Source organism: Macrobrachium nipponense, chromosome 1 (genome assembly GCF_015104395.2).
Source record: "Macrobrachium nipponense isolate FS-2020 chromosome 1, ASM1510439v2, whole genome shotgun sequence".
NCBI lineage: Eukaryota > Metazoa > Arthropoda > Malacostraca > Decapoda > Palaemonidae > Macrobrachium > Macrobrachium nipponense.
Genome location: NC_087200.1, coordinates 72830709 through 72846551, shown reverse-complemented (window position 1 = coordinate 72846551; position 15843 = coordinate 72830709). Strand labels below are relative to the sequence as shown.

The following is a 15843-nucleotide window of genomic DNA, read 5'->3' as shown; positions in this document are numbered from 1 at the left end:
CTATGTGCCCGGGAAGGGCGGGCGAGGCTCGCAACATGTCACTAGATGGGCAGGCGAAGCCCGCCACGTGTCCTGACGACGCGGGCAAAGACCCGCTACGTGTCCCGAGACGAGCTGGCGAGGCCCATCATGCGTCCCGGGATGGGTGGGCGAGGCCCACCAAGTTCCGGGACGGGCGGGCGGGCGGTACCTGCCATGCGTCCTGGGATGGGCAGGCAGCCCCACCACATCTCCCAGGATGGGTGGGCGGGGCCCGCCACTCGTCCCTGGGCTGGCGGACGAGGCCCGCCAAGTGTCCCAGGACAGGCGGACGGCGCCCACCATGTGTCCCGGGACTGGCGGGCGAGGCAAGCCACGTGTCCCGGGACGGGCGGGTGGCGCCCGCCACATGTTCCAGGACGGGTGGGTGAGACCCGCCACGTGTCCAGGGGACGGGTGGGCGGGGCCTGCCACGCGTCCCGGGACGGGCGGGGCGGGGGCCTGCCACGGCCCTCCTGTGGATGGGCGGGCATGGCATGCCATGAATCCTGGAATGGGTGGGCGGTGAAGCCTGCACACATCCTGGGATGGGCGGGAGGGGCTCGCCACGAGTCCCGGGAAAGGTGGGCTGGGCCCGCCACGCATCCTGGGACGAGGACGGGCTCCTCCCACCATGCGTCCAGGGATGGGCGGGCGGGGCCTGCCACGTGTCCCGGGACGGGCGGGTGGGGTCTGCCCTGCGTCCCCGGACGGGTAGGTGTGGCCTGCTAAGTGTCCCGGGACGGGCTGGCATGGCCTGCCACGTGTCCCCAGGACGGGCGGGGCGAGGCTCGCCATGTGTCCCCCGGGAAGGGCGGCGAGGCTCGTAACATGTCACTCAACGGGTCCTGAGATAGGCAGGCGGCGCCCACCATGTGTCCCCGGGACGGGCGGGTGAGGGGCAAGCCACGTGTTCCGGTACGGGCGGGTGGTGGCCGCCACATGTTGGCCAGGACGGTGGGTGAGACCCGCCACGTGTCCAGGGATGGGCGGGCTAGGCCCGCCGCATCCCGGGACGGGCGGGCGGGGCCTGCCACGCCTCCTGGGATGGTGCGGGCGTGGCCCGCCATGAATCCTGGAACGGGCGGGTATGGGCCTGCCACCCATCCTGGGACGGGCGGGAGGGGCTCGCCACGAGTCCCCGGAACAGGCGGGCTGGCCCCGCCACGCATCCTGGACAGGCGGGCGGGGTCCCCCATATGTCCAGGGATGGGCGGGCGGGGCCTTCACTCGTCCCGGGAATGGCGGGTGGGGTCTGCCCCGCATTCCGGACGGGTGAGTGTGGCCCGCTAAGTGTCCCGGGACAGGAATGGCATGGCCCGCCACGTGTCCCCAGGACGGGCTGGCGAGGCTCGCCATGTATCCCGGGAAGGGCGGGCGGGGCTCGCAACATGTCACTCGACGGGCAGGCGAAGCCCGCCATGTGTCCTGAGACTGCGGACGAGGCCCACTACGTGTCCCGAGACGGGCTGGCGAGGCCCATCATGTGTCCCGGGTTGGGCGGGGGAGGCCCCACCCAAGTGTTCCGGGACGATCTTGCGGGGCCTGGCAGCCTTTTTCCTCCCTCCCGGGACGGGCCAGGCGGGGCCCACCACTTATCCCGGGATGGGTGGGAGGGGCCCGCCACTCGTCCCTGGGCGGGCGGACGAGGCCCACCACGTGTCCAGGGACAGGCGGACGACGCCCACAATGTGTCCCACCCCGGGACGCGCGCGAGGCAAGCCACGTGTCCCGGGAAGGGCGGGTGGGTGAGACCCGCCACGTGCCCAGGGATGGGCGGGCTAGGCCTGCCACGCGTCTGGGGACGGGGGTTGGCGGGGCTTTTCCTACGCCTCCTGGGATGGCGCGGGTCCGTACCTGCCATGAATCTGGAAAGGTTGCCTGCCACGGCAACCCGTGGGACGGGCGGGAGGGCGGGCGGGGCCTGCCACGCCTCCTGGGATGGGCGGGCGTGACCTGCCATGAATCCTGGAACGGGCGGGTGGGGCCTGCCACGCATCCTGGGACGGGCGGGAGGGGCTTGCCACGAGTCCTGGGACAGGCGGGCTGGGCCCGCCACACAATCCTGGGACAGGCAAGCGGGGTCCCCCATGTGTCCAGGGATGGGTGGCGGGGCCGTTAACTCGTCCCGGGACGGGCGGGTGGGGTCTGCCCTGCATCCACGGACGGGTGGGTGTGGCCCGCTAAGTGTCCCGGGAAGGGCTGGTATGGCCCGCCACGTGTCCCAGGACGGCGGGCGAGGCTCGCCATGTGTCCCGGGAAGGGCGGGCGAGGCTCGCAACATGTCACTCGACAGGCAGGCGAAGCCCGCCACGTTTCCTGAGACGGGTGGGCGAGGCCCGCTACGTGTCCCGAGACGGGCTGGCGAGGCCCATCATGTGTCCCGGGATGGGGCGGGGAGTCCCACCAATTGGTTTTTTGCCGGGATGGGCGGAAGGCCGGGTCCTGCCTTGCATCCCGGGATGGGCGGGTGTGTAGCCCGTGTCCAGGGATGGGCCGGGCTAGGCCCCACGACCGTTCCCGGGAACGGGCGGGCGGGGCGGGCCGTAGACCTGCCTTGATATCCAAATGGAATGGACGGGTGGGGCCTGCCACGCATCCTGGGACACGGGCGGAGAGGGGCCCAAGCCACACATCCTGGGAAACAGGCGGGGCGCGGGGGTCCCCATGCTCCAGGGATGGGCGAGAGCGGGGCCCCCACGTGTCCCTAAGACGTTGTGTGGGACGGAGGGCCTGCTACGTGCCCCGAGAACGGGCCTGGGGGTTTGCGAGGCCATCATGTGTTCCCCCCCCCCCCCCCCCCCCAATGGGATGGGTCCGGGCGAAGGCCCCCCCCACCCAAGTTTTGGGGGTTTTTTTTTTTTTTTTTTTTGGGCTGGGTACCAGGAGGGGCGAGGGCAAGCCCCCCACGTTGTCCTGGGAAAAAGGGGTTGGGGGAGGGGTGGAAAGAAAACCCGCCACGTGTCCATGGGATGAGGGGGGGCGGGCTAGGCCCCCGCCCACGCGTCCTTTGGGACGGGCGGGAGGGGCCTGCCACGCCTCCTGGGATGGGCGGGCGTGACCTGCCATGGAATCCTGGAACGGGCGGGGCCTGCCCCCACGCATCCGGGACGGGCGGGAGGGGCTTGCCACGAGTCTTGGGACAGGCGGGCGGGGTCCCCCATGCGTCCAGGGATGGGCGGGCGGGGCCTTCACTCGTTCCGGGAGGGCGGGCGGGTGGGGTCTGCCCTGCATCCATGGACGGGTGGGTGTGGCCCGCTAAGTGTCCCGGGACGGGCTGGAATGGCCTGCCACGTGTCCCAGGACGGGCGGGCGAGGTTCGCCATGTGTCAAGGGAAGGGCGGGCGAGGCTCTCAACATGTCACTCGACGGGCAGGCGAAGCCCGCCACGTGTCCTGTGACGGGTGGGCAAGGCCCGCTACGTGTCCCGAGACGGGCTGGCGAGGCCCATCATGTGTCCCGGGATGGGTAGGGGGGAGGCCTCCCACCAAGGGGATTCCCAGGGACGGTGGGCGGGCGGGGCCTGCCATGAGTCCCGGGAGGCAGGCGGGGCCCATCACTCATCCCAGGATGGGTGGAGGGGGCCCGCCACTCGTCCCTAGGCAGGCGAACGAGGCTCGCCACGTGTCCCGGGACAGGCGGACGGCGCCCACCATGTGTCCCGGGACGGGCGGGCGAGGCCCCCCACGTGTCCCAGGATGGGCGGGTGGCGCCCGCCACATATCCCAGGACGGGTGGGTGAGGCCCGCCACGTTTCCAGGGATGGGCGGGCTAGGCCAACCATGCGTCCCGCGACGGGCGGGCCGGGTCCGCCCTGCGTCCAGAGATGGGCGGGTGGGGTCTGCCCAGCGTTCCAGGTCGGGTGGGTGAGGCTCTCCACGTATCCCGGGACGGGCGGGCAAGGCTCGCCACATGTCACGGGACGGGCGGGCGAGGCCCGCCACGTGTCCTGAGATGGGCGGGCGAGGCCCGTTATGTGTCCCGAGACTGGATGGCGAGGCCCGTCATGCATCCCGGGACGGGCGGGCGAGGCCCACCAAGTGTCCCGGAACGGGCGGGGCTCGCTATGCGTACCGGGACGCATGGTGGGCCCCACGTCCCGGGATGGATTGGGGCCCAGAAGGCCCCCCTGCCAAACGCCTCCCCTTGGTTATGGGCGGGGGAGGCGGGCCCTGGCCTACCAAATGAAATCCTCCCCCTGGGAACCTGTTGGGTGGGGCCTGCCACGCATCCTGGGACTGGCGGGAGGGGCTCGCTACGAGTCCCTGACGGGCGGGCTGGGCCCGCCACGCGTCCCGGGACAGGCGGGCGGGGTCCACCATGCGTTCAGGGATGGGCAGGCGGGGCCAAACACTCGTCCTGGGATGGGCGGGTGGGGCCCTCCACTCGTCCCGGGATGGGCGGGCGAGGTCAGCTATGTGTCCCAGGACAGGCGGCGAGGCCCCCCACGGGTTGTCCCCTGGGTCGGGTGCTATGCCCGCCACCGTGTCCCATGGGACGTGCGGGCGGGTCCACCAGTGGGCGTTTGTTCAATATGGCCGGGCGGGTTGGGTCCACCACGCGTCCCGGGACGGGTGGCTGGGGTCTTCCCAGCATCCCAGGATGGATGGGCAAGGCTCTCCACGTGTCCCGTGACGGGCGGTCAAGGCTCCGCACATGTCACGGGACGGGCGGGCGAGGCCCACCACATGTCCTGAGATGGGCGGGCAAGGCCCGTCCCGAGACGGGATTCCAAGGCCCCTCATGTGTCCCAGGAGGGGCGGGCGAGGCCCACCAAGTGTCCCGGAGTGGGCGGGCGGGGCCCGCCATACGTCCTGGGACGGGCGGGCAGAGCCCGCTACACGGCGTTCTAGGATGGACGGGCGGGGCCTGCCACTCGTCCCTGGACGGGCGGGCGAGGCCGGCCATGTGTCCCGGGACGGGCGGGTGGCACCCGACACGTGTCCCAGGACGGGCAGGTGAGGCCCGCCATGTGTCCAGGGATGGGCGGGCTAGGCCTGCCACTTGTCCTGGGATGTTAGATACTTGGGAGCAGGCAAAAAATTCCACTACCAGAAAATAGCGTTTTCCTAAGTACAACATTTTGCCATAAGTATTAAAGACCAATTCCAACTGAAACTAAGGAACACCCCTACTTAAGGCTGTTTGTATTATTTCCATAAGAATAAATGAATCTTAAGAACACCTACACAAGTTCTAGCAAGATTCTTGGTAGTAGGCTACATGTCACCTTCCCCAGTCAAAACCCTCAATTTGTCTTGGTAAATTTTACCTCCCTTTGGAAATAAAATTTGCTTCCTAGGAATTTTGAATATAGTATATAATCTTCAAAACTGAAATTAATTGTATTTTTGTTAACCCATCTCACTCCAGCCATCAGCCTGAGGACACCCTGTTGCGAACTAAAAGTTCTCTGCTGGGGGAACCACAGAAATCAAGCATAGTAACTTGTATTTTGAAGGTCTGAATCATTCTAACAATATCACTAATCCTATTGAAAACCATAAAAACTACAAGTGTTTATTTAACCTTCCTTCACCTAAGATGCTGGGTCTATATGGCAAGGAGAGGGGGAGGAGCTTTGCCCTGCCTTGACCTAATTTAGGCCACTGTATATTCAAATAAATAGGGTTGTGAGCTGAGCCAACTTAACTAAACCTAACAACCTAAGGTGCAGAGTCCTTACCTGACTGGGTGGAGGGGATTACAAATCTTGCCTTCTGTTGTAAATTACTGATTTTGGGTTCACGTACCTGAGAACTCTGTTTCGACCTGTGTCTTAAATTATCAAATAGAATGGGTGGGATATATTATGTAAATGAACAATACATACAGTTTCGAAGGTCAGCATTGTTCAAAGCACATGAAAGAAACCATGAAAACAACTTAACCTCAAAAGGAAGACAGGTGTGACAGGAGAAAAAAATACCTATTTACCTTCCTACTGTGATTCAATATTCATTTAATTATTTTCGTACGGTCTAACAGTAAACATGTATATTTGCCAATTAGGATACCTATAGGGAAGTATGGATAAATCTCAAATATAAAGAACAGACAAGGGAAAATGCTGACAAAATGTATAGCTGTATTGATCCCACTTAGTTTTAAGCTATGTAGCATATTAGCTTTTATCAATTAACAAGAAATTTTTCGAAATGGCCACAGAATGGGTAATTCTAGGCAATAACTCGGCACGGACTGCGAGGAGGGTTCCCGCGAATACAACAGCCACTAGGGATTGGAGCGTCAAATGTATTTCGCCGTGTTTAGTACTAGCCCCTGGGGGTTAATTACAGTCGACCCCTCAAGAATAACAGCAAATTCTTAATAAGCAACCCAAATACTAAAAGAAACTGTAATTTCCAAAGAAATACCGCACGCGGAGTTATTACCAAGAGCTACCAGGTCATTAAACTTACCGATAAAAACGTGTGTGTAAATGTGTCTGTGCACAACCTAGCTGGGGCCAATAGGCCCAGACCTAGCATAAAATAAGCCTATTGAAGAATGGTATACATGGTCTATTTCCCGATGCAGGCAGTAGTACTACAGGTTACACAGGCTACCGGTAATCACAAACGTAACACCAAGACAAACCGGTAAAAATGACAGTTGCGTTGTCCATAATGAACTGGATATTGGTACGGCAGCCGTAACCCGACAGCGGTAGATATCAGTACGGCAATGAACTGTGCATGAGCGAACCCTTGTTTACCGCCTCAGGCAAATCAGTGACAGCAAGAAAAATGGCGACGGAACAGCATGAACCGCGGAATAATACATTAGTTTTCGCCGAAAAACAGATTTCTCTGGCCCCCTGGCCAAAACGATCTTTCATAACTTAAGATGATCGGAATGCTGGGGGGAGAGTAAAATGGCCTTTGCTGATGTACAGTCCTGTTCAAGTGTAGGATTGTCATCAGTTTATCATTTTCATTTCATTTCTCATTTTTCCAACTAGCCATACTTTCATTTCAGCGCTGAATGATCTTATAGGTTCCAGTGCTTGGGCTATGCCCTAAATTCCATAATCCATCCATCCTTCAGCCGAAAAACAGATGTTTTCAAGCTTTAACGAGCTGAAATAAGGCCACAGACATCTATGATGACTCAAACTTTCAAAAATTGTATGTACGTAGGTCACGAACGATCGAATCGGCCCTGAAAAGAACTCCGAAGAGGAGATTCAAAGAGGATTATTTATAAAAAATATACACTGCTATCGCACCTTTGGCGAATTTCTCTGCCCTTTATTCTGCCCGACATCGGCAGTTGCAAAGGGCCGCCTATATACACTTTACAATTTTTTCTTTTAATTCACTTTATTGGGTATTGCAGCTGTCGGAGAATACGATTGAATTTACCAGCTAGTGAAATGGCAAAATTAAACAATTTCAGCACTCTTCCATTAAAATTGGGATAGTTTTGTTTTTGTAGCACAAAAAAGCGGGCCAAATTCACAAAAGCAAAACAAAAAAGGGGCGGGGGTGACATTTTGCTAACTAAAAAAGTGGGGACAGATGTTCAAAAAGCGGGACTGTCCCGCCTAAAACCCGTAATCTGGTCACACAATACAGTATGATTAGCAAACTGGTAAACTGATACAGCTAACTGCCGTACCTACAGCAAGTCAAGAGCGCAATACGGCACCACTGACAGAATCTGCCGTATCCCCACAACACTATGTTATTTGTACGGCAGGAAATCTGAAATTGACGCATGCGCAATTCACTGCCGTACCATCTACCGTGATCGGGATACGGCTGCCGTACCAATATCCTGTGCCTTGTCATAAATGGGGCTATTAATGCTGCAGCAACATGCTTACATCCTAATTACACAAAATTGGATATTAAATACAAAGATATACCGTACCTCTTTTTTTGTCCTTTGAGCCATTGGAAATCTAAACAATTCACGGTAAGCACTTCGATATTCCTCGATTAGTATTGTTTAAAGTATAGTGGCATCAAACACACATGAAACTTGTCTAGCGCACCACCTTTTTGATTCGTCTTTCCTTGACTGAAAGGTTTGTAGAACGACCGCTATCTTGGGAATGGAAACTGGACTGGGCTGGAGGAGAAGTCTGAAGTTGAACCGGCGACGAGAAGAATGTTTCAAGTCCCCTACAGCAAATGACGTCATATCCTGTCGAAAAGGGATACTCTGATGAACTAAATCTAAGCAAAAGCTGCAAAAGTATAATTTCTTAAGGATTTTCCCCTTTAAGAGCAGCTTCTGAATCTCTATCGTGTGTGCTTAAGAAAGTATGTTTTAATTGCGTTATATTATTCCAAAGATTTCTCTCCTCTGAAAAAGTTATCGCCAAAAGTCAACCATTCTCATCCAAAGTTATCGACAATGATTTCAGTCCAACGTAGGGTTTAAGAGGAACATCCTTTGCCCTTTGGTATGCCGCAAATATATCTGACCGTGCTTCATCAGTAAATGTTATATATGAACATGGTAATATACTGTACTTATTTAGCCTAGGAAGCTAAACCAATAATGAAAACGTAGCTACCTTTAAAACAAATGCAGAACTCAACATTAGCCAAATTCCTTAAAATTGCAACATGTTTAATCTATTTAACGTGCAGCTCAGGAGTCACGTTACTCTTAGGATTAAAGCAATACGTAATCTATCTCTATAAAAAGAAAATTGAATTAAAAACAGAAATCCCTCTTCTAATGATTCCTAATATAAACCATGTCAATCCCAGTAACACTGCTATATGAAACAGCATTGCTTTAGACTCGTATTTAATCAAATACATACCCATCCTACGCTTCATTATTGCCATTTAAACTGAGAAATGAAGTATAAGAGCGTTGGTCGTCTAACAGCCAATTTGATTAGTAACCTGGTTCATTTCCCTCTTATATGCTAAACAGAACTTCTGAAGCTGATTATACCCAATAGTGTCTTTGACCGTATGATTATTTTACATGTATACATGAAAAAAACTACTATAAGGGGAAATTCATTAGATAGAAATTCTCTCATGTTAATAAACCCTTCTTTCAAAAGAAAAAAATTCATATATAAAGGTAGCGTTACAATGGCGAAATAATAGCACTGGCCAATCAGGAACAACCGCTGTAGCAAGTAGTTGTGAAAAAAGGTAGAATAATTGTGAAAACGGGGGAGCAGAGAGAGAGAGAGAGAGAGAGAGAGAGAGAGAGAGAGAGAGAGAGAGAGAGAGAGATAGAGAGAGAGTAGAGAGAGTAGAGAGAGAGAGAGAGAGAGAGAGAGAGAGAGAAATTACCTTACATGCCTTACAACTCGTTCGGGTTGCCCCAGATCCTCCAGTGTGAGGCACCTCTAATGTCTACCAGAAAATTGCTAATGCACCTTCAGGTATATTTTATCTGTTTCCATACCTGAGAGAGAGAGAGAGAGAGAGAGAGAGAGAGAGAGAGAGAGAGAGAGAGAGAGAGAGAGAGAGAGAGAGAGAGAGAGAGAGAGAGAGAGAGACTTATTTAGTTACCCAGGTACTTTACTACCATTTTCTATTAGGATCATTGTCTATAGAAAATGCCTAAAGTAATATGATAAACTATAGAAAACTTTATCGGTGGTCGTGGCTTTTATTGCACTTCAGTGATTTAACTCCTGTCCTGTTTAACGGAGCTTTGAAGATTTATGCTGTATTTTATTTAATTTTTTAATCTGAGATATTTATGAGACTTTTTCCATGACTTCACTTTAAAAAGGATTTAAATAGGATTTACTACGGTTAAATTAATGAGAAAACTCCTCAGATACCTCCGTGCATAGAAATATTTGTACACGTAACCTGTAACTCTCGGTTTTGCTGACGCTTCAGATACATATAAATGGTGTGATATATATTTTGGATGCTATGTTATTATTTCAGCATGCTTGCTTTTACACTGATTGTCTCTCAGTAGATTCACAAGTATTCGATCTAGTTATTCTACGAGTGAATAACAACTAAGCGACTCTGGGGTGCCTCTGTGATCATTCTTTTGGAGTAGATGCACTGGGCAAACAACCTCATTACAACAATGATCAATTACAATACTTTCAGCAGACCTTCCTTATATGATACAAGAAGCAGCAGGTTACAGTGAAACCTAGAAGACAAGCAAAAATGGAGGTCAATAGTAATACAAAATTTTCAAGCACCATTTTGCTGTGATGACAATCCTTTCGTACGTAGAAAAATGTAATTTCTTACTATAACTCTTAATATAACCCTTTAAAAAAAATAAGCATGAATAAATTTATCTCTTTTATATTCAGCTTTTCCGAACTTTATATGGGGTCGCTATTTGTTATTAGTCCTTTCCATCTTCTGCGATCATGCACCATATATATCCATGTCAGGCACCATTACCTCACTCACGTTCCGGTTAACTGTCTCTCCAACTCATTTTTGGTTTGCCTCTGCTCCTTGTTCTGGGCACTTCCATGTTCATGGTTCTTTTGCATACAGAATCCTCCTTTCCTCTCATAGCATGCCCAAACCATTGCCATCGTCTCTGTTGCAGCTTCTTTGATATTTCTGTAACTTTCACCGTCCCTCTTATGAAGTCATTCCTTATTCTGGCTCTTGTTGTAACGCCGCACATCCAACGAACATTTTCATTTCTGCCACTTCCATACTTCTCTCTTGTGCTTTCTCCATGGGCCATGTTCCACAACTATGCATTAACGCAGGTGTGACAATGCCCCTCTAGCTTTACGTTAAATCTTTTATCACATAGCACACCTGAAGTTATTCTGTAATTGTACCAAGCTGATTGTATTTAGTGGTTCCCTTCCTCCTCCATCCCTCCACAATCAGTGACACACGACCCAAGGTACTTAAAAGATTTAGCTCTTTTTACTTCTTCCTGCTTTAACTTGATGCTTCCCTCTTGGTTTCCTCCATTCATCCACATTTGTTCAATTTTTGTTCTGTTTACCTTTAGACCTCTGTCTTCCAACGCACTTCTTCATAACTCCAGTTTCCTGTCTGATTCTTCCTTGCTGGTGTTTACTCATCTGCAATGAGTACACTCCAAGGCATCTGATCTTTCACTCCAGCCACTATCACATCCATTACCATATCAAAAATATAGGGATTCATGGCAGAACCTTTACTTGGTGGAGTCTAACTTTCACCTCAAACTTCTCTGTTGTTCCCACTGAGCTTCTTGCATGTGTTGTTGCTTCTCTATACATATCATGAATAAAATAATCAGGGGGCTATATTAAGGTTCTGTTTTATATCACTTATAACTGTAATTGCAAGAAAATAGGTTATAATAGATTCACATCAGCCGTGCATCTGATGTCTAGGTCTGTTCCTTACGACGCTCGTGATTGGCTGTTGATAAGTCAATCACAAGGCTGGAAACTCAGTTTCGCTCGAGAGTTCAAGTAGGTAGGATGTATGTTTCGCCATCTCTTTCAAAAATGATATCTTTCATTACATCTCAGTTTTACCTGCAGAAAAGGAGTGTTTTCGAATTTTATTACCAAACATCTTCAAGCCAATGGTTTAGGGATTATAATGATATAAGAATTATGTACTTCAGTAAACTTAATGCTAAAATATTTATAGTGAAATAAACATGAAATTCTTAATATGAAATATATTCTTTCATTTCTTACAGGAGATCACAGTGCATTCATCATTTATCATATTGTTTCATACAGTTTCGTAGCTTAAATGTAATGGAAGGCAATGCTACAAAAAAAAAAAAAAATATTGGTAGGGCTATCAATATGAAAATAACAAGCAAAAGATTAAGAATATTAATCTCTCTCTCTCTCTCTCTTATCTTCGTGTAGTCAGGTGTTGCTCACGTGATCATTCGATGACGTCAACATCATGATCACGACCCCGTCGATAGAAGAAATCTTACGGGAAAAAGAATATTAAGACTTCATCATCGTCAATATCATTATCAATATTACCCTTTCATATCGTATAGTGGAAATCCCTATATGAAAAAAAACGGTAACTAGATATTTATACCTTATAAGAAATTTATTTGTCCCATTCATTTTTCTTTCGTACAATCAGTCCCTATATCCCTCTCATTATTCCGGTATAGTGGAAATCCCTATATGAAAAAAAAACGTTAACTAGATAGGTTTATACCTTATAAGAAATTTATTTGTCCCATTCATTTTTCTTTCGTACAATCAGTCCTATATCCCTCTCATTATTCCTTTTTATTATATATTACGATATTCTTCATAATTCTTATATCATCATAATCCTTATATCATTGGCTTGAAGACGTTTAGTGATGAAATTCGGAAACACTCCTTTTCTGCAGGTAAAACTGAGGTGTAATGAAAGTTATCATTTCTGATAGAGAGGTCGGAACATACATCCGCCCATACCCCTATATATATATATATATATATATATATATATATATATATATATATATATATATATATATATATATTCTTATAATGTAAGTTTTGTAATGCAATTATAATTTTGGTAATATGATTAATTCACCTCAGAACCTGTGTATCAGGTTATGAAATGTATGTTTTTGTGTTCAGATTCCCACATTTAAAGATAACACATGTTAAGTAGTGTAACTTTAGATTTACGGCTCCAAAATGTCTGTGTACAATCTTGGTGAACTCTTTTCGAAAATTGTCATTTAATAGATACGGGAAACTGGCATAAAGAGGGAGCTTTGGGACCTTAAAACAAGCTCCCTCTTTATGCCAGTTTCCCGTATCTATTAAATGACAATTTTCGAAAAGAGTTCACCAAGATTGTACACAGACATTTTGGAGCTGTAAATCTAAAGCTTATACCTAAGAATCCCAAGACCATTGGCTCGCTCTTCAAGTTTAAAGATCGGCTCGGCCCTTTGATGACGTCGGGTGTCGTTTATGAATACACTTGTCCCAGATGTAATTTGGGAAAATATGTGGGATCTACCCGGCGTCTTCTCACGGTCAGGGCCGATTCCCATCGGGGCGTTAGTTATAGAACTGGGTGTAAGCTATCTAACCCAGAAACATCTTATATAAGGAAGCACATTATTAAATGTAAAGCTACAGTCAAATACGAAATTTTAGAATTACTGGCCAAACAAGGGAACTCAACAAACTGTTGATTTTGAAAACTCTGAACATCAAACTACGAGTTCCAACCTTAAACAACCATTCCTCTGCTGTCCCCTTGTTTTTAGCCTAATTATTCTGTCATTCTTGTGGCTCTTGATGTTGTTTACTTTTAGTGTGTTTTTATCTTTGATGCTGAAAGGTTGGTTAAATGTTGAGCTGTTTTTGGCTGTGGTTTTATGAATCTATGACTTTTACATTTTACTTTGTATTGTAATTTAGCTGAAATTTTTAAATGTTCTTCTCATCATTTGCAAGATGTTTGGTACTTCTGGTCTGTTTTAATCAAGTGTGCATGTAATTTAAGTGTGAGAGTTGTAATCTTACCATTAAACTGTTTTAACTTTTCAACTATTGAATCTTGTAATCAGCTCTTATTTTATGTTAACATATTATACTTTATTTTGCAGAAAAATCCCTGAAGATGTGGTGATGTTGTCACGAAACGTAGGATGAAAGCATAATGTGAATATCTTCGTTTCCTGCCCTTGATCTTCATTATCGTATGTATATATATATATATATATATATATATATATATATATATATATATATATATATAATATATATATATATATATATCATATATATATATATATATACACATTCTATACATATATATATATATATATATGATATATATATGTATATATATATATATATATATATATATATATATTATATATATATATATATATATATATATATATATATATATATATAATACTGGTAGTTTTCTAGGCACGGAGATATGGTAATCAGTTGTATTCCACATAGGAAAATGAAAATGGTTTATCTCAGAAAATGCCCAACAGTTTTGTCCTCCAATGGACCTCTTCTTGGGGCGTTCATTAAGGAAAAATAATAAACGCTCTAAGAAGAGGTCCATTGGAGGACGAAATTTTTGAGCATTTTCTGATATACCATTTTCATTTTCATTTGTGGAATACAAATGTATATATATATATATATATATATATATATTTATTTATTTGTTTATTGGGATGAAGATGCTAACCCAGAACCTCTCATTTGGTTAAAAGACGTAAAATGGCTTTTAATTGTGCATGCTCACATTGCTTCGTCTTCATTTGAGAATGTCTGAACATCTTAATCACACACGCGCACAGACACACATACATGCATGTGTATATGTATGTATGTATGTATGTATGACTTATGTATGTATGTATGTATGTATGTATGTACGTGAATCTTGAAGCGTCAGGAAGACTCTGGAAACAGCTAAGAGAACAAAACAATTAGAATGTTGTACCGATGATAGTGATTGTGTAGGAAGTTAAAACTGTGAGAACCAGGAACTATATTTGTTGTTTTCAAATACTGACATGAGAGATTTCTCTCTTTGGTCACATCAGCTAATGCTAACACGTCTAATTGGAGCAAAAATGTCGTCGGTAATAGGGAAGTTACACAGAATTCCAGTACAACCTAGGTGGGTGATAGCTAGGAGCTCAATGCCACGCAAAAAAAATTAGCAAAAGAATCTATTCCTAAAAAAAAAAAAAATAAAATAAACTGACCACCACAAACATAACTTGACGAAAATACAGGATTTTATTAAATTATATGCTTATTAGGTATATCTTTTTCTGTTTTTTTTTCTGTTGTAAAAGTTCAGAGTTCCTTCCAGCGGCTTGTGATTTAAAAAATTTGCATCAGAATTGTGTAAATGAAACGAGCGGCCCGTAGTTCCTGAAGTCTCGAAATAAATTAAAGAAAGGAAAACGAGAGTCTGAATTCTCTTCGAAAGCAAATGGAACACATCATTGCCAGAAAAGAGGTGGACTCGTTTTTGAGTGAAGACATTCAAAGGACAAATAGTTCAATTTACAGTTCGATAATGTCATGAAGGATTTAGAGGAGAGGGAAAGGGCAGCAATTGTCCCCCATCAGATGAGCCTCCCATCTCACTCGGTGAGAGTCAGATGTTGGTTGGGTCTCGCCAGCAGAGCCCTCCCATTTGCCTTGGTTGGGAAGGGCAGCCTTTGGCCCTTGCTAGGAGAGCCCTTCTACCTACCTTGGTGGGGATGGAGCAGCTGTTGGCCCCCATCAGCTAAGCCCTACTACCTGGCTTAGTGGAGAAGGACAGCTGTTGGCTCCTGCCAGTAGAGCCCTTCCACTTGCCTTTGTGGGGGACGGACAGCCCTTCTACCAACTTCAGTGGAGGAAGACAGGTGTTGGTCCTTGCCAGTAGAGCCCTTCTACCTGTTTGGTGGGGAAGGACTGCTTTTGGCCCCCTCCAACAGAGTCTTTCCACTTGCCTTGGTGGGGAAGGATAGGTGTTGGGCCCCCACCAGCAGAGTCCTTTATTGGCTTCTGAAATAGTCACTTTAGAGATCAATAACTTTTCCAGCTGTTTACCAACATTTGTCTCTAGGTCAGCAATATTATAACCATTTTTATGAATCATTTCTTTTATAAACAGAAATTCTAAATGAAGACAAAAATAACTTGAACAAATATCAAAAGCAATTGTTACGAGTGCAGAAACCGAATTACTATTATCCACAATAGAAATAAGTAGGCAAAATTTAGTTGAGAATCGTGTAAACGTTGGTTTCCTTTATACAGATGACGAAAAAGTATATTAACTTTTTATTTTTTTATTTTCATTTTTTGTTTTACTTCACAAGCACGTCAAGCAAAGCTAAAGTGTTATTTTGCTCTACTTCGGAAGTAAA

The 15843-nt window shown here is 47.9% G+C and overlaps 6 protein-coding genes across 6 annotated transcripts; 2 read left to right on the top strand and 4 right to left on the bottom strand.

Moving 5' to 3' along the window:
- LOC135218823 (formin-2-like) lies at positions 1-816 on the bottom strand. Its single transcript, XM_064255272.1, has one exon. It carries the CDS (start codon positions 814-816, stop codon positions 1-3), a length of 816 nt encoding a protein of 271 aa, XP_064111342.1.
- A 36-nt stretch (positions 817-852) lies between these two features.
- Positions 853-1377, bottom strand: LOC135218822 (uncharacterized). Its single transcript, XM_064255271.1, has one exon. The coding sequence runs from the start codon at positions 1375-1377 to the stop codon at positions 853-855; it is 525 nt and encodes a 174-aa protein (XP_064111341.1).
- A 91-nt stretch (positions 1378-1468) lies between these two features.
- Positions 1469-2110, bottom strand: LOC135218821 (basic proline-rich protein-like). The gene has a single exon (XM_064255270.1). The coding sequence runs from the start codon at positions 2108-2110 to the stop codon at positions 1469-1471; it is 642 nt and encodes a 213-aa protein (XP_064111340.1).
- Positions 2111-2136: 26 nt separating this feature from the next.
- On the bottom strand, positions 2137-3123 carry LOC135218820 (mucin-1-like). The gene is made up of 2 exons (XM_064255269.1): positions 2902-3123; positions 2137-2754 (listed from the first exon to the last, which is right to left on the bottom strand). Exons 1-2 carry the CDS (start codon positions 3121-3123, stop codon positions 2137-2139), a joined length of 840 nt encoding a protein of 279 aa, XP_064111339.1.
- A 57-nt stretch (positions 3124-3180) lies between these two features.
- Positions 3181-3888, top strand: LOC135218819 (collagen alpha-2(I) chain-like). The gene has a single exon (XM_064255268.1). It carries the CDS (start codon positions 3181-3183, stop codon positions 3886-3888), a length of 708 nt encoding a protein of 235 aa, XP_064111338.1.
- A 121-nt stretch (positions 3889-4009) lies between these two features.
- Positions 4010-5080, top strand: LOC135218818 (collagen alpha-1(III) chain-like). Its single transcript, XM_064255266.1, has one exon. It carries the CDS (start codon positions 4010-4012, stop codon positions 5078-5080), a length of 1071 nt encoding a protein of 356 aa, XP_064111336.1.
- The last annotated feature ends 10763 nt before the right edge of the window (positions 5081-15843 follow it).

What these genes read in the sequence shown, in the direction of transcription:
- LOC135218823 (XM_064255272.1), bottom strand. Translation starts at nt 816, where the DNA reads ATGGCGAGCCTCGCCCCGCCCGTCCTGGGGACACGTGGCAGGCCATGC.
- LOC135218822 (XM_064255271.1), bottom strand. Translation starts at nt 1,377, where the DNA reads ATGGCGAGCCTCGCCAGCCCGTCCTGGGGACACGTGGCGGGCCATGCC.
- LOC135218821 (XM_064255270.1), bottom strand. Translation starts at nt 2,110, where the DNA reads ATGGGGGACCCCGCTTGCCTGTCCCAGGATTGTGTGGCGGGCCCAGCC.
- LOC135218820 (XM_064255269.1), bottom strand. Translation starts at nt 3,123, where the DNA reads ATGCGTGGGGGCAGGCCCCGCCCGTTCCAGGATTCCATGGCAGGTCAC. An exon ending in GCTTGCCCTCGCCCCTCCTG is followed by an intron (nt 2,755 to 2,901) that starts GTACCCAGCCCA and finishes CGGGGCACGTAG; the next exon opens with CAGGCCCTCCGTCCCACACA.
- LOC135218819 (XM_064255268.1), top strand. Translation starts at nt 3,181, where the DNA reads ATGCGTCCAGGGATGGGCGGGCGGGGCCTTCACTCGTTCCGGGAGGGC.
- LOC135218818 (XM_064255266.1), top strand. Translation starts at nt 4,010, where the DNA reads ATGGCGAGGCCCGTCATGCATCCCGGGACGGGCGGGCGAGGCCCACCA.